General features: G+C 47.5%; 1 protein-coding gene across 2 annotated transcripts in view; it reads left to right on the top strand.

Moving 5' to 3' along the window:
- Positions 1 to 22,660, top strand: part of ndst1b (N-deacetylase/N-sulfotransferase (heparan glucosaminyl) 1b) — a 236,769-nt gene that overhangs the window by 128,669 nt on the left and 85,440 nt on the right. For both annotated transcript variants that reach the window (XM_073067099.1, XM_073067098.1), the window contains exon 3: positions 17,790 to 19,092. In XM_073067099.1, the coding sequence (XP_072923200.1) occupies positions 18,091 to 19,092 (1,002 nt within the window). In that variant the 5' untranslated portion in view covers positions 17,790 to 18,090. The remainder of the gene's footprint in view (positions 1 to 17,789; positions 19,093 to 22,660) is intronic.

Below are 22,660 nucleotides of genomic sequence, written 5' to 3'. Positions count from 1 at the left end.
CAAATTTCTTTTTAACTTTGCAATCGAACCTGCATCTGCTGGCAGCTCGTTCCACACCCTCACCACCTTCTGAGTGAAGGAGACCTGCCAGGTTCTCCTTAAACATTTCACCTTTCACCCTTAACCTAATAAACTTTCACCCTTTTAAACTTGGTGGGAGTCCTTGTGATTTACTAATCCCTCTCATCGGCTCTCGGCATCATTCTTTCATAGTGGAATTGCCTCCCCTCTAATGGCAGCAATGAGAAGAGGGCATGCCCTCAATGGTGAGGCTCTTAAACAACAGATGCTGCCTATTTGAGGCATTGCCTTTTGAAGATGTCCTGGATGTTGGGGAGTCTAGTGCCCATGATGAAGCTGGCAGAGTTTACAACTTTCTGCAGCTTGTTCCGATCCTGTGCAGTGCCAACTCCACACCCGGCCATAGCAGATGGTGATGTATCCAGTCAGAACACTCTCCACAGTACGTCTGTAGAAATTTATAACCATATAACAATTACAGCACGGAAACAGGCCATCTCGGCCCTTCTAGTCCGTGCCAAACGCTTACTCTCACCTAGTCCCACCAACCTGCACTCAGCCCATAACCCTCCATTCCTTTCCTGTCCATATACCTATCCAATTTTACTTTAATTGACAATACCGAACCTGCCTCTACCACTTCTACTGGAAGCTCATTCCACACAGCTACCACTCTCTGAGTAAAGAAATTCCCCCTCGTTTTACCCCTAAACTTTTGCCCCCTAACTCTCAACTCATGTCCTCTTGCTTGAATCTCCCCTACTCTCAATTGAAAAAGCCTATCCACGTCAGCTCTATCTATCCCCCTCATAATTTTAAATTCCTCTACCAAGTCCCCCCTCAACCTTCTACGCTCCAATGAATAAAGACCTAACTTGTTCAGTCTTTCTCTGTAACATAGGTGCTGAAACCCAGGTAACATTCTAGTAAATCTCCTCTGTACTCTATTTTGTTGATATCTTTCCTATAATTCGGTGACCAGAACTGGACTCAATACTCCAAATTCGGCCTTACCAATGCCTTATACAATTTTAACATTACATCCCAACTCCTATACTCAATGCTCTGATTCATAAAGGCCAGCATACCAAAAGCTTTCTTCACCACCCTATCCATATGAGATTCCACCTTCAGGGAACTATGCACCATTATTCCTAGATCACTCTGTTCTACTGCATTCTTCAATGCCCTACCATTTACCATGTATGTCCTATTTTGATTATTCCTACCAAAATGTAGCACCTCACACTTATCAGCATTAAACTCCATCTGCCATCTTTCAGCCTACTCTTCTAACTGGCCTAAATCTCTCTGCAAGCTTTGAAAACCTACTTCATTATCCACAATGCCTCCTACCTTAGTATCATCTGCATACTTACTAATCCAATTTACCAGCCCATCATCCGGATCATTAATGAATATGACAAGCAACATTGGACCCAGTACAGATCCCTGAGGCACACCACTAGTCACCGGCCTCCAACCTGATAAACAGTTATCCACCACTACTCTCTGGCATCTCCCATCCAGCCACTGTTGAATCCATTTTACTACTTCAATATTAATACCTAACAATTGAACCTTCCTAACTAACTTTCCGTGTGGAACCTTGTCAAAGGCCTTACTGATGTCCATATAGACAACATCCACAGCTTTACCCTCGTCAACTTTACTAGTAACCGCTTCAAAAAATTCAATAAGATTTGTCAAACATGACCTTCCACGCACAAATCCATGTTGACTGTTCCTAATCAGACGCTGCCTATCCAGATAATTATATATGCCATCTGTAATAATTTACCCACACTGACGTCAAACTCACAGGCCTATAATTGCTAGGTTTAGTCTTAGAACCCTTTTTAAACAATGGAACAACATGAGCAATACGCCAATCCTCCGGCACCATCCCCGTTTCTAATGACATTTGAAATATTTCTGTCAGAGCCCCTGCTATTTCTGCACTAACCTCCCTCAAGGTCCTAGGGAATATCCTGTCAGGACCCAGAGATTTATCCACTTTTATATTCCTTAAAAGCACCAGTACTTCCTCCTCTTTAATCGTCATAGTTTCCATACTTCATTACTTGTTTCCCTGACCTTACACAATTCAATATCCTTCTCCTTAGTGAATACCGAAGAAAAGAAATTGTTCAAAATCTCCCCCCATCTCTTTTGGCTCCACACACAGCTGTCCACTCTGATTTTCTAAGGGACCAATTTTATCCCTCACTGTCCTTTTGCTGTTGATATAACTGTAGAAACCTTTTGGATTTATTTTCACCTTACTTGCCAAAGCAACCTCATATCTTCTTTTAGCTTTTCTAATTTCTTTCTTAATTTCAAACTTTGATTGTTTATTCACTTCCATAGATGCTGCCTGACCTGTTGAATTCCTCCAGAATTTTGTGTGTGTTGCTCGAGATTTGTACAGAGTGCAGTGGAGAAAGGGCAAATGTAATTAAATCATCTAAAATGTGGAACAGAGAGATGATTTACACTGGATAGGGAATTCTGTGAAAGGGCAGACTACATTAACTAGAAAGTCAAAGTCAAAAGAGTGTATACATCACCATATACTACCTGGAAAGTCACTTTCTTGCAGGCATACTGGAATATAAAAGCAAGGATGTAATGTTGAGACTTTATAAAGTGCTGGTGAGGCCTCACATGGAGTATTGTGAGCAGTTTCGGACCCCTTATCTAAGAAAGGACGTTTTGAAACTGGAGAGGGTTCAAAGGAGGTTCATGAAAATGATTCCAGGATTGAAAGGCTTGTCATATGAAGAGTGTTTGATGGCCCTGGGCCTGTATTCACTGGAATTCAGAAGAATGAGGGGTGACCTCATTGAAACCTATTAAATGGTGAAAGGCCTTGATCGAGTTGGATGTGGAGAGGAAGTTTCCTCTGGTGGGAGAGTCTAAGACCAGAGGACACAGCCTCAGAATAGAGGGGTGTCCTTTTAGAATGGAGATGAGGGGTAATTTATTTTGCCAGAGAATGATGAATCTGTGTAATTCTTTGCCACGGGCAGCTGTGGAGGCCAAGTTTTTAATGTATATTTAAGGCAGAGGTTGATAGACTCTTGATTGGTCAGGGCATGAAGGGATACGGGGGTGGGGGGAGGCAGAGAGGAAGATTCCATGATGAAATGGCGGAGCAGAACTGGTTTTCCCCTTGCTGGTGAAGAAGAAGGCCCAGCACCATTTTGGGGCTGGCCTCTCTGACGACTCACCTGCGTAGACAGTGGGTCGTCACACATTAACACAAACTGGCAAACAACCAATGTGCAAAAGATATTGTGCAAATTTGAAAACTAAATAAAATAATATTGAACATGTGAGTGTAAGGAGGTCTTAACAGTGAGTCTGAAGGTCATAGAATCAGTTCAGAGTTGAAGTGAGTGGGGTTATTATCTAGACTCATTTAGAAACCTGATGGTTGAAGGGGATAACTGTTCCTGAACCTGTCAGGGAGGAGGTACAAAAGCCTAAAGACACACACTCAGCGATTCAGGAACGGCTTCTTCCCCTCTGCCATCTGATTTCTGAATGGATATTGAACCCAAGATCACTAATTCACTATTTTTCTTGTTTTTTTTTCACTACTTAAACTTAACTATTTAATAGACATATATGTTTACAGTAATTCGGTTTTTTCTCTATATTTATTTACTATGTATTTCATTGTACTACTGCCGTTAAATTACCAAATTCCACGATATACGCCAGTGATATTAATTCTGATTCCGTACCTCCGTCCCGATACCTGCAGTGAGTGGAGAACACGGCCTGGATGGTGGGGGTCCTGAGGCTCTTGTATCTCCGTCCCGATACCTGCAGTGTGGAGAACACGGCCTGGATGGTGGGAGTCCTGAGGCTCCTGTATCTCCTTCCCGATACCTGCAGTGAGTAGAGAACACGGCCTGGATGGTGGGGGTCCTGAGGCTCCTGTGTCTCTTGTCCGATACCTGCAATGATTAGAGAACACGGCCTGGATGGTGGGGGTCCTGAGGCTCCTGTGTCTCTTGTCCGATACCTGCAGTGATTAGAGAACACGGCCTGGATGGTGGGGGTCCTGAGGCTCCTGTGTCTCTTGTCCGATACCTGCAGTGATTAGAGAACATGGCCTGGATGGTGGGGGTCCTGAGGCTCCTGTGTCTCCGTCCCGATACCTGCAGTGTGGAGAACACGGCCTGGATGGTGGGGGTCCTGAGGCTCCTGTACCTCCTTCCCGATACCTGCAGTGATTAGAGAACACGGCCTGGATGGTGGGGGTCCTGAGGCTCCTGTGTCTCTTGTCCGATACCTGCAGTGATTAGAGAACACGGCCTGGATGGTGGGGGTCCTGAGGCTCCTGTGTCTCTTGTCCGATACCTGCAGTGATTAGAGAACACGGTCTGGATGGTGGGGGTCCTGAGGCTCCTGTGTCTCTTGTCCGATACCTGCAGTGATTAGAGAACATGGCCTGGATGGTGGGGGTCCTGAGGCTCCTGTGTCTCTTGTCCGATACCTGCAGTGATTAGAGAACACGGTCTGGATGATGGGGGTCCTGAGGCTCCTGTGTCTCTTGTCCGATACCTGCTGTGAGTAGAGAACATGGCCTGGATGGTGGGGTCCTGACGACGGATGCTGCTCTCTTGTGGCTGTCAAAGTTTGGAATAGCAAATGTTAATTGCTCTGTCTTCAGACATTTGTATCCTCCACTCCTGTAACCTTTAAGCAGAAGGCGAATGCAGACCCTACGGCAGTGTTAGAGATTGGATGGTTGACATTTGGTCGTTATTGAAGCTGTGGACTTCAGCTGGCTTTTAGTATTTCTCTCTGGCTGAAGTTTAAACAGCTTGAGCAGTGACTGCTTGTCTCCCAAGCCTCCCTCGCATCGAGGACATCTTTAAAAAGGCAACACTAAATAATACCGGATGTACCTGTTCCGACTTACTTAGTAAGAGAACTTACAATTTTTTCGATCCCAATCCACGATAACCCACGCACATCCTCCCGTATACTTTAAATCATCTCTAGATTACTTATAATACCTAATACAATGTAAATGCTATGTAAAATGGTTGTTATACTGTATTGTTTAAGGAATAATGACAAGAAAAAAAAGTCTGTACATGCTCGAACAACAAGTGCTGGAAGAGCACTTCCGGGTTTTCGCAATTTGCGTTTGGTTGAATTCGCGCATGTGGAATCCGCGGATAAGGAGGGCCGACTGTACAGTCGACGTTTTGGGCTGAGACCTTTCGTCAGGACAGGATGAAAAAAACATGAGGACTCGGAGTTAGAAGCTGGAGGGAGGGGTGAAGTAAAGGGTTGGGAAGTTGATTGGTGAAAGGATACAGAGCTGAAGGAGGGAGAATCAGATTGGGAAGGACAGAAATCCATGGAAGACAGGAAAGGGGGAGGAGCATCAGAGGGAGGTGATGGGCAGGTAAGGAGATGAGGTGAGAGAGGAGGCTAACCAACCTGATGGCATGAACATCAATTTCTCGAACTTCCGGTAATGCCCCCCCGCCCTTCACCTTTCCCCATTCCCATTTCCCTCTCCATCTTATCACTTCCCTCTGGTTCTCTTCCCCTTTTCTTTCTTCCATGGCCTTCTGTCCTTTCCTAACAGATACCCCCTTCTCCGGCCCCGTATCTCTTTCACCAATCAGCTTCCCAGCTCTTTACTTCACCAATGCCCCCCTTCCCAGTTTCACCTATCTCCTTATGTTTCTTCCTCCCCTCCCCTCCCCTGCCATCTCCTCCCCTCCCCTCCTATCTCCTCCCCTCCCCTCCACCCACCTTCTAACTCTGATCCCTCCTTTTTTTTTCCAGTCCTCACGAAGGGTCTCTGCTCGAAATGTCGACTGTACTCTTTTCCACAGACGCTGCCTGGCCTGCTGAGTTCCTCCAGCATTTTGGGTGTATTGCTCTGGATTTCCAATATCTGCACATTTTCTCTTGTTTGTGTGGAGGATTCCCTAAATGTTAACTTGCAGGTTGAGTTAGTCCAGAGGAAGTTCACGAGAATGATCCCAGGATCGAAAGGGTTCGTGTATGTGGAGTGTTTGATGGCTCTGGGCCTGTACTCGCTGGAGTTAAGAAGTCTGAGGGGGGATCTCATTGAATATTGAAAGGACTAGAGAGTGGATGTGGAGAGGATATTTCCTACTGTGGGGGACTCTGGAACCAGTGGGCACAGCCGCAAAATAGAGGGACGTCCATTTAGAACAGAGATGAGAAGGAATTTATTTTGCCAGGAGTTGATGAATCTGTGCAATTCATTGCCACAGAAGGTTGTGGAGGCCAAGTCACTGTGTATATTTAAAACAGAGGTTGATAGGTTCTTGATTAGCCAGAGTGTTAAAGGTTACAGGGAGAGGGCAGGAGAATGGGGTTGAGAGGGATAATAAATCAGACATGGTGAAATGGTGGAGCAGACTCAATGGGCTGAATGGCCTAATTCTGCTCCTATGTCTTATGGTCTAGTGTTTTGGTAATACCCTCCACACTGAATCCATTCCATGTTGCAAACTACCAGGGGGTTGAGATAAAGCCATTGAAAATGACACAATGCAGTTCTGGTGAGTGAAAGCAGGATAAAGCTTTTTCATTGGGAGTATTTATTAAGCAGTACAAATTAAAAACTGGATCTGCATTTGCAGATAAAGTCCTCACTAATGCAGTCTTCAGCTACTGGCAATCAAATAGTCTCACTATCGTACCCTTGAAGTGTTTACACCCTTCAATCCTGATGCTTGAGTGGTTCTGTCTGTCAGTCGCGTCTTGATGAAAGTAACAGGCTGAGCGGGTGACACTTTAACTGTGACATTTGGATAAGGTGAATTGGTGTTGTCAATACTCCCAGTGCAGTGAACACAGAACATTACAGCACAGTAAAGGCCCTTCGGCCCACAATATTGTGCTGACCTTTCAATCTAACCCTTCCGCATAGCCCTCCGTTTTCCTATCATCCAAGTGCAGATCCAAAGATTTGTTTTGAAGGTTAGTTTTATTTCTCAGATGCACATCAAAACCTCGAAACACACGCAGAAATCAGTACAGTCCGAGGGTGTGCTGGGGGCAGCCCAAAGTGTCGCCATATTACAGCTCCAACAAAGCATATCCACAACTCTTTAACCCTAACCCGTACGCCTTTAGAATATGCCACGTTGTCACAAGTATAAACTCCTTGCAGATCGATCGCTGATCACTGGTGCCTGAAGTATCATAATAGCTGCTACGTTGACAGTAGAGTTTCTTAAATGTTCCTAATGTATCTGCCTCTACCACCACCCCTGGCAGAGCATCCACACACCCACCACTCTCTGTGTAAAAAAACTATCTCCAACATCCCCCCACCAACAAGCAAAAATCTGCAGATGCTGGAAATCCAAGCAACACATGCAAAATGCTGGAGAAACTCAGCAGGCCAGGCAGCATCTATGGAAAAAGCACAGTGTATGTTTTGGGTCGAAACCCTTCAGCAGGAATGAGGGAAAAAGGCTTTTTTTTCTTCATTCCTGCTGAAGGGTTTCTGCCCGAAACGTCAATTGTGCTTTTTTCCATAGAGGCTGCCTGGCCTCTTGAGTTCCTCCAGCATTTTGTGTGTGTTGCTCCGAAATCCCCTTATCCTTTCCTCCAATCACCTTCAAATTATTCCCTGTGATATTAACCATTTCCACTCTGGGAAAAAGTCTTTGGCTGTCCACTCAATTTCTGCCTCTTATCATCTTGTCCACCTCTATCAAGTCAAGTCTCATCCTCCTTCACGCCAAACAGAAAAGCCCTACCTCACTCAACCTGTCCTCAGAAGACATGTTCTCTAATCCAGGCAGCAACCTGGTAAATCTCCTCTGCACCCTCTCTAATCCAGGCAGCATCCAGGTGAATCTCCTCTGCACCCTCTCTAATCCAGGCAGCATCCTGGTCAATCTCCTCTGCACCCTCTCTAATCCAGGCAGCATCCTGGTCAATCTCCTCTGCACCCTCTCTAATCCAGGCAGCATCCTGGTGAATCTCATCTGCACCCTCTCTAATCCAGGCAGCATCCAGGTGAATCTCCTCTGCACCCTCTCTAATCCAGGCAGCATCCTGGTCAATCTCCTCTGCACCCTCTCTAATCCAGGCAGCATCCTGGTCAATCTCCTCTGCACCCTCTCTAATCCAGGCAGCATCCAGGTGAATCTCCTCTGCACCCTCTCTAATCCAGGCAGCATCCTGGTGAATCTCCTCTGCACCCTCTCTAATCCAGGCAGCACCCTGGTGAATCTCCTCTGCCCCCTCTCTAATCCAGGCAGCATCCAGGTGAATCTCCTCTGCACCCTCTCTAATCCAGGCAGCATCCTGGTGAATCTCCTCTACACCCTCTCTAATCCAGGCAGCATCCTGGTGAATCTCCGCTGCACCCTCTCTAATCCAGGCAGCATCCTGGTGAATCTCCTCGGCACCCTCTCTAAAGCTTCCACATCCTTCCTAAAATGAGGCAACCAGAACTGAACACAATATTCCAAGTTATTGGGTATATTTAAAGCGGAGGTTGATATGCTCATGGTTAGTAAATGTATGAAAGGTTATGGGGAGAAGACAGAAGAATGGAGTTGAGGGATAATAAATCAGTCATGATGAAATGGCAGAACAGAGTCAAAGTGGGAACTGGCCTATTTCTTTTCCTGTTACAAGACCATAAGACATAGGAGCAGAATTAGACCATCGAGTCTGCTCCAGCATTCCATCATGGCTGATTTATTATCCCTCTCAACCCCATTCTCCTGCTTTCTCACTGTAACCTTTGACACCCTGACTAATCAAGAACCTATCAACCTCCACTTTAAATATACCCAATGACTTGGCCTCCACAGCTGTCGGTGGCAGTGAATTCCAGATTCACCACCCTCTGGCTAAAAAAATTCCTCCTCATCTCTTCTAACTGAGCATCCCTCTATTGTGAGGCTGTGCCCTCTAGTTCTAGACTCTCCCACTATCAGAAACATCCTGTCCACATCCACTCTATCTGTGCCCTCTAGTTCTAGACTCTCCCACTATAGGAAACATCCTCTCCACATCCACTCTATCTGTGTCCTCTGGTCCTAGACTCCCCCACTATAGGAAACATCCTCTCCACATCCACTCTATCTGTGTCCTCTAGTTCTAGACTCTCCCACTATAGGAAACATCCTCTCCACATCCACTCTATCTGTGTCCTTTGGTCCTAGACTCCACCACTATAGGAAACATCCTCTCCACAGCCACTCTGTCTGTGCCCTCTAGTTCTAGACTCTCCCACTATAGGAAACATCCTCTCCACATCCACTCTATCTGTGTCCTCTGGTCCTAGACTCCCCCACTATAGGAAACATCCTCTCCACATCCACTCTATCTGTGTCCTCTGATCCCAGACTCCCCCACTATAGGAAACATCCTCTCCACATCCACTCTATCTGTGTCCTCTGGTCCTAGACTCCCCCACTATAGGAAACATCCTCTCCACATCCACTGTATTGAGGCCTTTCAATATTCAATAGGTTTGAATGAGACTCCCCCTCATTTTTCTAAACTCCAGTGAGTACATGGCCAGAGCCATCAAACAGTCCCCGTACATTAACACTTACATTCCCTGAATCATTCTTGTGAACCTCCACTCGACCCTCTCCAATGCCAGCACATTTTTTCCAAGGTAAGGGCCCAAAACTACTCACAATACTGTACACCAAATGCGTTCTGACCCAATGTCTTTGAAAGCCTCAGCTTTATAAGGCATTGGTCTGTGGTCTAAAAACAAGAGTTCAGACCTTGGACTCCCAGTTTGCAGGTGAAAAAATTTTGCAGAAATGAATAGTTGACTTTTTGAGCCAGGACCCTTCATCTGAAACATCGACTGTTTACTCCTCTCCATAGATGCATTTGCAGAATCTCATGTTAAATGTTGAAATGATGTGTATCGCAGATAGTGTTTGACCACAAGACATAGGAGCAGAATTAAGCCATTCAGCCCATCAAGTCTGCTCTGCCATTCCATCCCGGCTGATCCCGAATCCCACTCAACCCCTTATACCTGCTTTCTTGCCATATCCTTTGATGCCCTGACTGATCAGGAAATGATCAACTTTCACCTTAAATACACGCATGGACTTGACTTCCACCGTAGTCTGTGGCAGACCATTCACAGATTTACTATTCTCTGGTTAAAAAAATTCCTCCTTACCTCTGTACTAAAGGGTCACCCCTCAATTGTGAGGCTGTGCCCTCTAGCTCTGGATCTTTCCACCATAGGAAACATACTTTCCACATCTACCTTATCTAGTCTTTTCAACATTTGGTAGGTCTCGATGAGATCCCCCTGTATTCTTCTAAATTCCAGTGAGTACAGGCCCAAAGCTGCTAAGTGCTCCCCGTGTTAACCCTTTCATTCCCGGAATCATCCTCGTGAACCTCCTCTGGACTCTCTCCAATGACAACACATCCTTTCTGAGATATGAGGCCCAAAACTGTTGACAATACTTCAAGTGCAGCCTGACTGGTGTCTTATAAAGGCTCAGCATTGTCTCCTTGCTTTTATATTCAATTCCCCTTGAAATAAGTGCCAACATTGCATTTGCCTTCTTTACCACAGAGTCAACCTTCTGGGAGTCTTGCATGAGGACTGCCAAGTCCATCTGCACCTCTGATGTTTGAACCTTCTCCCCGTTTAGATAATAGTCCACACTATTCCTTCTGCCACATTTTTGCCCATTCTTCAAATTTGTCTAAATCCTTCTGCAAATGCATTGCTTCCTCAGCACTGTCTACCCCTCTACCTATCTTCGTATCATCCACAAACTTTTCCATAAAGCTATTAATTCCATTATCTAAATCAGTGACAAACAATGTGAAAAGAAGCGGTCCCAATACTGACCCCAGTGGAACACCACTAGTCACTGGCAGCCAACCAGAAAGTGCCACTTTTATTCCCACTCACTGCCTCCTGCCTGTCAGCCATTCCACTATCCATGCCAGTATCTTTCCTGTAATGCCATAGGATTTTATCTTGTTAAGCACCTCATGTGTGGCACCTTATCAAATGCCTTCTGAAAATCCAAGTAAGTGACATGCACTGCCTCTCCTTTGTCCACCCTGCTTGTTACTTCCTTGAAGAACTCCAACAGATTTGTCAGGCAAGATTTCACTTCACAGAAACATGCTGACTTGGACTTACTTTATCTTTAGTCTCCAGTGTTCTTTGACCTTTGGAGAGAAGAGTGGATTAGCAAGTGTGAACGTGACTGTGGTTATCTGTGACATTCATCCCCACCCGCATCATTAGACCATTACCGTAAGTTCAAGGAATCAGAATCAGGTTTATTAAAAAGACTGAAATAGCTCAAAGGTTCATTTGTTATAGACAATAGACAATAGGTGCAGAAGTAGACCATTCGGCCCTTCGAGCCTGCACCGCCATTTTGAGATCATGGCTGATCAATTACTATCAATACCCGATTCCTGCCTTGTCCCCATATCCCTTGATTCCCCTATCCATAAGATACCTATCTAGCTCTTTCTTGAAAGCATCCAGAGAATTGGCCTCCACTACCTTCCGAGGCAGTGCATTCCAGACCCCCACAACTCTCTGGGAGAAGAAGTTTTTCCTTAACTCTGTCCTAAATGACCTACCCCTTATTCTCAAACCATGCCCTCTGGTACTGGACTCTCCCAGCATCTGGAACATATTTCCTGCCTCTATCTTGTCCAATCCCTTAATAATCTTATATGTTTCAATCAGATCCCCTCTCAATCTCCTTAATTCCAGCGTGTACAAGCCCAGTCTCTCTAACCTCTCTGCGTAAGACAGTCCAGACATCCCAGGAATTAACCTCGTGAATCTACGCTGCACTTCCTCTACAGCCAGGATGTCCTTCCTTAACCCTGGAGACCAAAACTGTACACAATACTCCAGGTGTGGTCTCACCAGGGCTCTGTACAAATGCAAGAGGATTTCCTTGCTCTTGTACTCAATTCCCTTTGTAATAAAGGCCAACATTCCATTAGCCTTCTTCACTGCCTGCTGCACTTGCTCATTCACCTTCAGTGACTGATGAACAAGGACTCTGAGATCTCTTTGTATTTCTCCCTTACCCAACTCTACACCGTTCAGATAATAATCTGCCTTCCTGTTCTTACTCCCAAAGTGGATAACTTCACACTTACTCACATTAAACGCCATCTGCCAAGTATCTGCCCACTCACCCAGCATATCCAAGTCACCCTGAATTCTCCTAACATCCTCATCACATGTCACACTGCCACCCAGCTTAGTATCATCAGCAAAGTTGCTGATGTTATTTTCTATGCCTTCATCCAAATTGTTAACGTAAATGGTAAACAGCTGTGGTCCCAATACCGAGCCCTGTGGCACCCCACTAGTCACTACCTGCCATTCCGAGAAACACCCATTCACCGCTACCCTTTGCTTTCTATCTGCCAACCAGTTTTCTATCCATGTCAATGCCTTCCCCCTGATGCCCTGAGCTTTGATTTTACCCACCAATCTTCTATGTGGGACTATACTTATCAAAGTATACAACTCTGAAATTCTTCAATTCTCTGCATAGCCATGAAACCAAGAAAGAAAAGAACGTCAGTGCGATCGTCGACCCCCAAATCAAACCTCCCCACAAAAAAAGGAGCGAAAAATGGAATAGGGACATCAACTCCCAAATCCTTTCTCCTGCACAAAAACCGAGCAAAACTGATCAGGAATATCACCCCCAAATCCCTTCTCCCGCACGAAGACCGATCAGGAATATCAATCCCCAAATACTTTTTCCTGCACAAAAACCGAGCCAAACTGATCAGGAATATCACCCCCAAATCCCTTCTCCTGCACGAAGACCGATCAGGAATATCAATCCCCAAATCCTTTCTCCTGCACAAAAACCGAGCCAAACTGATCAGGAATATCACCCCCAAATCCCTTCTCCCGAACAAAGACCGATCAGGAATATCAATCCCCAAATACTTTTTCCTGCACAAAAACCAAGCAAAACTGATCAGGAGTATCACCCCCAAATCCCTTCTCCTGCACAAAGACTGATCAGGAATATCAATCCCCAAATCCTTTCTCCTGCACAAAAAAAACGTACAAAATGGATTAGGCTCATTGACCCCCCCCCCCCCCCATCCCTCCTCTTACATAAAACCCAAACAAAATGGATCAGGCATATCAACCCCCAAGTTCCTCCTCCTGCACAAAAAAATGAGCAAAAGGATTAAGCACATGCACCCCCAAATCCCTCTCACCGTTCAAAAAAACCAAGAAGATCGGATGAAAAAACACAGTATTTTTTTAAAAGCTATAGTCCAAGTCCACATCCAAAATGCAGAAAAAACCTGGGCAACACACTTGAGGCGCTGCAGTAGGCTCTCCCCCTCCGTTACCGAGCAACCGATCAAATGACAGGCCACTGGCGCTCACCAACTGCTTCAATCTCCCTTGCCACTTTAGTTGGCAAACAATGGAAGCTAGAATCGGTGAACCGGGGTCAAACACTGGCTCACGTGCCTCCTCACCATGAGGTTCGCTCACACTGCGTGTACCTCCCGGAATCCTCTCGGAGACTCCAGAGCACCGAATCACACAAACGATCTCCAAACTGTAAAACATGGGCTCAGGCTGTCCCAGAATCACAGTCAAGGCGAGAAACAAACATTAAAAAAACACAAAAGAGGTGAAAAAGGTGGTTCCATGATCTATCCAGAAGATGTCGACTAAAGGAGCGTTGTACGGAGACACCATCTTATCTGGATTATCATGGACGATTATTGTGAAATTTGTTGTTTAGCATCAGCAATACAGTACGATACATAATTATTATGTATTACAAAATAAGTAAATAGTGCAAAGAAACAGGAATAGTGAGGCAGTGTTTGAGAGTTCAGGGGCCTTTCGGAAATCTGATGGTGGAGGGGTAGAAACTGTTCCTGAATTGTTGAGAGCGGGTCTTCAGGGTCCTGTACCTCCAACCTGATGGTAATAATGAGAAGAGGGTATGGTGGGAGATGCTAACAGGGATCTTAGCATCCAAGTGCATTGATCCTCAAAGCTGATACACAAGTTGCTGGAGTGGTTAACAAGCTGTACGGTGTGTTGGCCGTCATCAGCTGGTGGGATTGAGTTCGAGAGCTGTGAGGTAATGTTGCAGCTCTATAAAACCCTGGTTACACCACACTTGGAGCATTGTGTTTAGTCCTGGTTGTTTCATTATCAGAAGGATGTGGAAGCTTTAGGGAGTGTGCAGAGATTTACCGGGATGCTGTCTGGATTAGAGAGTGTGCAGAGATTTACCGGGATGCTGTCTGGATTAGAGAGTGTGCAGAGATTCACCAGGATGCTGTCTGGATTAGAGAGTGTGCAGAGATTCACCAGGATGCTGTCTGGATTAGAGAGTGTGTAGAGATTTACCGGGATGCTGTCTGGATTAGAGAGTGTGCAGAGATTTACCGGGATGCTGTCTGGATTAGAGAGTGTGCAGAGATTCACCAGGATGCTGTCTGGATTAGAGAGTGTGTAGAGATTGACCAGGATGCTGCCTGGATTAGAGAGGGTGCAGAGGAGATTGACCAGGATGCTGCCTGGATTAGAGAGGGTGCAGAGGAGATTCACCAGGATGCTGCCTGGATTAGAGAGCGTGTAGAGGAGATTCACCAGGATGCTGTCTGGATTAGAGAGAGTGCAGAGATTTACCGGGATGCTGTCTGGATTAGAGAGTGTGTAGAGATTTACCGGGATGCTGTCTGGATTAGAGAGTGTGCAGAGATTTACCGGGATGCTGTCTGGATTAGAGAGTGTGCAGAGATTTACCGGGATGCTGTCTGGATTAGAGAGTGTGCAGAGATTTACCGGGATGCTGTCTGGATTAGAGAGTGTGCAGAGATTTACCGGGATGCTGCCTGGATTAGAGAGTGTGCAGAGATTTACCGGGATGCTGTCTGGATTAGAGAGTGTGCAGAGATTCACCAGGATGCTGTCTGGATTAGAGAGTGTGTAGAGATTTACCGGGATGCTGTCTGGATTAGAGAGTGTGCAGAGATTTACCGGGATGCTGTCTGGATTAGAGAGTGTGCAGAGATTTACCGGGATGCTGTCTGGATTAGAGAGTGTGCAGAGATTTACCGGGATGCTGCCTGGATTAGAGAGGGTGCAGAGGAGATTGACCAGGATGCTGCCTGGATTAGAGAGCGTGTAGAGGAGATTCACCAGGATGCTGTCTGGATTAGAGAGGGTGCAGAGATTTACCGGGATGCTGTCTGGATTAGAGAGGGAGTCTTATGAGGACAGATTGAGCGAGCTGGAGCTTTTCTCTTTGGAGCGAAGGAGGATGAGAGGTGACTTGCTAGAGGTGTACAAGATGATGAGAGGCATTAATAGAGTGAACACCCAGCACCTCTTCTCCCAGGGCAGAAATGGCTAATACAAGGGGGCATAATTTTAAGGTAATTGTAGGGAAGTATATTAGAGGTGGGTTTTTTACACAGAGATTGATGATGTGTGGAATGGGGAGTGGCAGTAGAGTCTGTTGTCGCAGCACAATCTTTGTGGTGGTGAGCTGGGGCAATGGCATCAACACGGGTGATGCCAACAGGCTCAATAAACTGATTAGAAAGGCTGGTTCTGTTATTCAAGTCAAGCTGGACACACTGGAGGCTGTGGTAGAACAGAGGACCCTACAAAAAATCCTGACAATTCTGGACAAAGTTTCTCACCCTCTGCATGCCACCCTGGCTAAACAGAGGAGCACTGTCAGTAACAGACTAAGTCAACTGTGCTGCTCCAAAGAGCCCCATACGAGGTCATTCTTACCCTCGGCCGTTAGGCTCTGCAATGAGTCAACCTACAGCCGGGGAAGTGATGACCCCCTTCTGTTAAAGTTTGAGGTTACTTTTTTAAAAATTCTTTCTTACTTCCCTTCTAATATTTGTATATCTGCACAATTGTGATGATATTGTGACATTGTAATTTCCTTAAGGATCAATAAAGTATGCATCTAACTAGAGGCAGATATGTTAGGGACACTTGAGAGACTCTTAGGCAGATGGATGATAGAAAAGTGGAGGGTTATGTAGGAGGGAAAGGTTAGGTTGATCTTGGAGTAGGTTAAAGGATCTGCCGAAGAGCCTGCGCTGTGCTGTAGCGTTCTGTGTTGTTTGCTCTTTGTTCTGTGTAACCGTTCACTCTCACATTCTGTTCCGCAAAGCATTTTGCGGATTTTCTTTTAGTTTTGCAAAGCATTAAACGGTGCAAATTACATTTATCACAGATACCTCTCAGCACCATTACTGAAACCCCTGAACCAAATATTAATTGTAGAACGATTTCTGAATTCACGATTTATGATCATGGGTTAAGCGTCTGTGTCAAAGATAGTGTTTTTATTTGGCATTTATACCTCTGAGCATGCAATAGCAAGGTATCTTACTTAGAGTAAGATCACAGATTGAGGGAGCACCTGAGTTATAGGGAAAGGTTGAATAGGTTAGGACTTTATTCCCAGGAGCGAAGGAGATTGAGGGGTGATTAGATAGAGGTATACAAAATTATGAGGGGCATAGATAGGGTAAATGCAAGCAGGCTTTTTCCACTGGGGTTGGGTGAGATGAGAACTAGAGGCTGTAGGTCAAGGGTGGAGGGTGAAATATTGAGGCAGCACAGTAACGCAGTTGGTGTTCGATTCCCACGACTGTCTGTGAGGAGTTTGCACGTTCTGCCTGTGGCAACCTGGATTTCCTCCGGGTGCTCCGGTTTCCTCCCACAGTCCAATGACATACCAGTTGGTGGCTTAATTGGTCACATGAGTGTAATTGGGAAGCGCAGGTTGATTGGGCCAAAGGGGCCTCATACCATGCTGTATCTCTCAATAAAATACATGAATAAATAAAATTTATGGGGAACCTGAGGGTGAACATCTTCACTCAGAGGGTGGTGTGAGTGTGGAACGAGCTGCCAGTGGAAATGGTGGCTGTGGGTTCGATTGTGACATTTAAGAGAAATTTGGATGGGTTCATGGATGGGGGGTGTATGGAGGGCTACAGTCACGGTAAAAGTATATCAGTTCAGCATAGACTAGATGGGCCAAAGGGCCTGTTTCTGTGCTGTACTGCTCTATGAATCTCAAATCAGGTACATCAGATTTCAGGAGATGGACCTGGGAATGAAAGGATTATCAGATGAGGACCTGTACTCGCTGGGGTTAGAAGAATGAGGGGGAGTCCCATTGAAACCAATAGAATATTGAAAGGCCCAGACAGAGTGGATATGGAGATGTTTCCAATAGTGGGAGAGTCTAGGACCAGAGTGCTTAAGTCTCAGAATAAAGGGACAAACATTTACAACAGAGATGAGGAGGAATTTCTTTGGCCAGAGGGTGGTGAATCTGTGGAATTCATTGCGACAGACGGCTGTGGAGGTCACTGGGTATATTTAAAGCAGAGGTGATTGGTTTTTGATTAGTCAGGGTGTCAAAGCAGGAGAGTGGGGCTGAAAGGGGCAATGAATCAGCCATGATGGCATGGCGGAGCAGACTCAATGGGCCAAGTGGCCCAATTGTGCTCCTGTACTTTATGGTCTTATGACATATCAGTCCACTGTCCACGTGGATGTTCACATGGAGAGAGAGATGCCGTGCAGGAGATCGGTGACTGTGACTCAAGATGTTTGGAGCACAGATGCAACGAGTAACAGTGTTGTGAATATCTGATGTGTTGTCCGGACGGGAGCACTAACTGCCCTCTGTCTCTCCTCGTTACAGGACGCTCTTGCCTTCACTAAGTTGTGATTGATGGTGTTGACGCTTCGGGCTTGGTACCTCTCCCATGTTCCACCGTCCCCACTCGCAGTTCCATTCTCAGCACGTGCTCGATTGGAACGAGGAGCGGAAGACGACAGCCCTACCACACCAGAGCCCCGAGGAATCTTGAGAAACTTTGCAGTCTTGGTTTTATGGCCATTAATGGTTTGCGATGGTGACATGAAAGGCAAGCGAGGTGAAGACGGTCGCTCGCTATTTTCCTGAAGAGAAGGAGATCCAGCGGGAAGGTCGCGCTTAAAGCATGAGTTTGCTGAGCCGATTCCGCCGAGCGTTCCGCCAACTCACGCTGCAAGGAATCCTCCTCTTGCTCTTCGCCTTCTGCACGGCGACAGTATTCATCTCCGGCTATTTCCTCTACATCGGCACAAAGCAGGAGACGGAGCCGTCGAGCGAGGTGGGGGGCTCGGACTGCGATGACTCCAGGGTCACTCCGGCTAGGCTGCTCCCGACCAAAGCAGTCCGGCGGACAGAGTCGTCCCGGACGGACCCCGTGGTGCTGGTCTTCGTCGAAAGCATGTACACACAACTCGGGCAGGAAATCGTGGCCATTCTGGAGTCCAGCCGCTTTAAGTACCACACTGAAATCGCACCTGGCAAAGGAGATATGCCCACTTTGACGGACGGAGACCGGGGGCGTTTTACCCTCATTGTATATGAAAATATTTTAAAGTACGTGAACTTGGACGCTTGGAACAGAGAACTCCTTGACAAATACTGTATAGAGTACAGTGTCGGTATCATTGGCTTCTTCAAGGCAAACGAAAACAGCTTGCTGAGCGCCCAACTCAAAGGATTTCCACTCTACCTGCATTCGAACCTAGGCCTCAAAGACTGCAGCATCAACCCAAGATCCCCACTCCTCTACATCACCAAGGCAAAGGAGATGGAGAAGGGAAAGGGATTCCTCCCAGGAGATGACTGGACCGTCTTCCAGTCCAATCATTCAACCTATGAGCCTGTCTTGCTCGCAAAGACCAAATCAGCGGAGAAGATCCCTCACATGGAGGTGGACGCAGCCCTCCACACGACGGTGGTGCAGGACCTGGGTCTTCACGACGGCATCCAGAGAGTTCTCTTCGGCAACAACATGAACTTCTGGCTCCACAAGCTTATCTTCGTCGACGCTGTCTCCTTCCTGACAGGGAAGCGATTGTCCCTCTCGTTGGACAGGTATATCCTGGTGGACATCGATGACATCTTTGTTGGGAAGGAAGGGACCAGGATGAAAGCAGAAGATGTGAAGGTGAGCATGCGTTTCACTGCATGGTTTGAAAGGATGTGCAGAATTGTACCAAAATTCAAATCAGATCACTACGCAGTGCACTGAGTAGAACAAGGGAAAAGGGCGACAGAGTGCAGAGTGCAGGGAGAGTACAGTGCGAAGTTCAAAGTAAGAGAAATAATAATAATTAAGCAATAAATATGGAGAACATGAGATAAAAATGAGTGCATAGGCTGTGGGAACAGTTTAGTGATTGGGGAGAGTGAAATTATTCCCCTCTTTATTGTGCGGGCAGACTATAAGGTGCAGGGTCATAACGAGGTAGATTGTGAGGTCAAGAGTCTTATAACAACGGGGTAGAAGCTGTCCTTGGGCCTGGTGGGACGTGCTTTCACTGATAACAGTGGAGTAGAAGCTGTCCTTGGGCCTGGTGGGACGTGCTTTCACTGATAACAGTGGGGTAGAAGCTGTCCTTGGGCCTGGTGGGACGTGCTTTCACTGGTAACAGTGGGGTAGAAGCTGTCCTTGGGCCTGGTGGGACGTGCTTTCACTGATAACAGTGGAGTAGAAGCTGTCCTTGGGCCTGGTGGGACGTGCTTTCACTGATAACAGTGGGGTAGAAGCTGTCCTTGGGCCTGGTGGGAAGTGCTTTCACTGATAACAGTGGGGTAGAAGCTGTCCTTGGGCCTGGTGGGACGTGCTTTCACTGATAACAGTGGGGTAGAAGCTGTCCTTGGGCCTGGTGGGACGTGCTTTCACTGATAACAGTGGGGTAGAAGCTGTCCTTGGGCCTGGTGGGACGTGCTCTCACTGATAACAGTGGGGTAGAAGCTGTCCTTGGGCCTGGTGGGACGTGCTTTCACTGATAACAGTGGGGTAGAAGCTGTCCTTGGGCATGGTGGGACGTGCTTTCACTGGTAACAGTGGGGTAGAAGCTGTCCTTGGGCCTGGTGGGACGTGCTTTCACTGATAACAGTGGGGTAGAAGCTGTCCTTGGGCCTGGTGGGACGTGCTTTCACTGATAACAGTGGGGTAGAAGCTGTCCTTGGGCCTGGTGGGATGTGCTTTCACTGATAACAGTGGGGTAGAAGCTGTCCTTGGGCCTGGTGGGACGTGCTTTCACTGATAACAGTGGGGTAGAAGCTGTCCTTGGGCCTGGTGGGACGTGCTTTCACTGATAACAGTGGGGTAGAAGCTGTCCTTGGGCCTGGTGGGACGTGCTCTCACTGATAACAGTGGGGTAGAAGCTGTCCTTGGGCCTGGTGGGACGTGCTCTCACTGATAACAGTGGGGTAGAAGCTGTCCTTGGGCCTGGTGGGACGTGCTCTCACTGATAACAGTGGGGTAGAAGCTGTCCTTGGGCCTGGTGGGATGTGCTTTCACTGATAACAGTGGGGTAGAAGCTGTCCTTGGGCCTGGTGGGACGTGCTTTCAGGCTTTCTGCCCGATGGGAGAGGGGGGAAAGAGAATTCCAGGGTGGGTGGGGTCTTTGATTACGCTGGCTGCTTTACGGAGACAGAAGTGTAGACAGGGTCTATGAAGGGGAGGCTGGTTTGTGAGATGTGATATTTGGTGCATAGATTTAAAAGTAGGTGTGCAGAATTGTTAAATCAGTTGTACAGTGGAGAAACCTGTCTCGCACACTGTTCATACAGATCGGATCATTGCACCGTGCATTGATGTAGATCAAGGGAAAACAATAACAGAATGCACAATGAAGTTTAGACTCAGAAGATTGCAGATAGTCGAAGGGTCTCGGCATGAAATGTTGACTTTTAATTAATTCCTGTAGACGCCGCCTGACCTGCCAAGTTCCTGCAGCATTTTGTGGGTTTTACACAGATTTCCAGTGTCTACAGAACCTCTTGTGCCTCCATAACGACAGTGTCTGTTGGGTTGGGCCTTGCCTTCCCAAGGAGAAAAAATCCACACTTAACCTCGCAGCTCCTCACATCACTCTCGGTCATCCACCCACCTTCCCCCTCACCTGGTCTCACCTATCACCTCCCAGTGTCTCACTTCATCCCCCTCCCTCACCCACCTTCCCCCCTCACCTGGTCTCACCTATCACCTCCCAGTGTCTCACTTTATCCCCCTCCCCAACCACTCACCTTCCCCCTCAGCTGGTCTCACCTATCACCTCCCAGTGTCTCACTTCATCCCCCTCACCCACCCACCCCGCTTCCCCCTCACCTGGTCTCACCTATCACCTCCCAGTGTCTCACTTTATCCCCCCTCCCCATCCACCCATCTTCCCCCTCACCTGGTCTCACCTATCACCTCCCAGTGTCTCACTTCATCCTCCTCCCCCACCCATCTTCCCCTCACCTGGTCTCACCTATCACCTCCCAGTGTCTCACTTCATCCCCCTCCCCCACCCATCTTCCCCCACTCACCTTCACCTGCAACACCCACAAAATGCTGGAGCAACTCAGCAGGTCAGGCAGCAGCTATGGAGAGGGAGTAAATGGTGTAAGTTTGGAGCCAAGGCCCTTCATCAGAAGGAATCTTATCAGAGAGCACAGTGGACCACGGGAGCAAGGGAAGGAAGAGGGAAACCAGAGGGAGGTGATGGGCAAGTGAGGAGAGGGGAAGGGGTGAGAGGGATATCAGAATGGGGAATGAAAATAGAGAGTAGGAGGGAGGGAATAGAAATTACCAGATTTCTTTATTTCAGCCCTTTACCTATTCAACCAATCACCTCCCAGTGTCTCACTTCATCCCCTCCCCCACCTTCCCCCTCACCTGGTCTCACCTATCACCTCCCAGTGTCTCACTTCATCCCCCTCCCCACCCACCTTCCCCCTCACCTGGTCTCACCTATCACCTCCCAGTGTCTCACTTCATCCCCCTCCCCACCCACCCACCTTCCCCCTCACCTGGTCTCACCTATCACCTCCCAGTGTCTCACTTTATCCCCCCTCCCGACCCACCCACCTTCCCCCTCACCTGGTCTCACCTATCACCTCCCAGTGTCTCACTGCATCACCCCTCACCCACCCACCTTCCCCCCTCACCTGGTCTCACCTATCACCTCCCAGTGTCTCACTTTATCCCCCTTCCTCACCCACCCACCTTCCCCCCTCACCTGGTCTCACCTATCACCTCCCAGTGTCTCACTTTATCCCCCTCCCTCACCCACCCACCTTCCCCCTCACCTGGTCTCACCTATCACCTCCCAGCTTGTGCTCCTTCTCCTCCCCCACCCACCCACCTTCCCCCTCACCTGGTCTCACCTATCACCTCCCAGCTTGTGCTCCTTCTCCTCCCCCACCCACCCACCTTCCCCCTCACCTGGTCTCACCTATCACCTCCCAGTGTCACACTTCATCCACCCACCCACCTTCCCCCTCACCTGGTCTCACCTATCACCTCCCACTGTCTCACTTCATCCTCCTCCCCCACCCACCCACCTTCCCCCTCACCTGATCTCACCTATCACCTCCCAGTGTCTCACTTCATTCCCCTCCCCCACCCACCTTCCCCCTCACCTGGTCTCACCTATCACCTCCCAGTGTCTCACTTCATCCCCCTCCCCACCCACCCACCTTCCCCCTCACCTGGTCTCACCTATCACCTCCCAGTGTCT

The sequence above is a fragment of the Hemitrygon akajei genome, chromosome 15, assembly GCF_048418815.1.
Source record: "Hemitrygon akajei chromosome 15, sHemAka1.3, whole genome shotgun sequence".
NCBI lineage: Eukaryota > Metazoa > Chordata > Chondrichthyes > Myliobatiformes > Dasyatidae > Hemitrygon > Hemitrygon akajei.
This window is presented reverse-complemented; position numbering and strand designations above follow the sequence as displayed.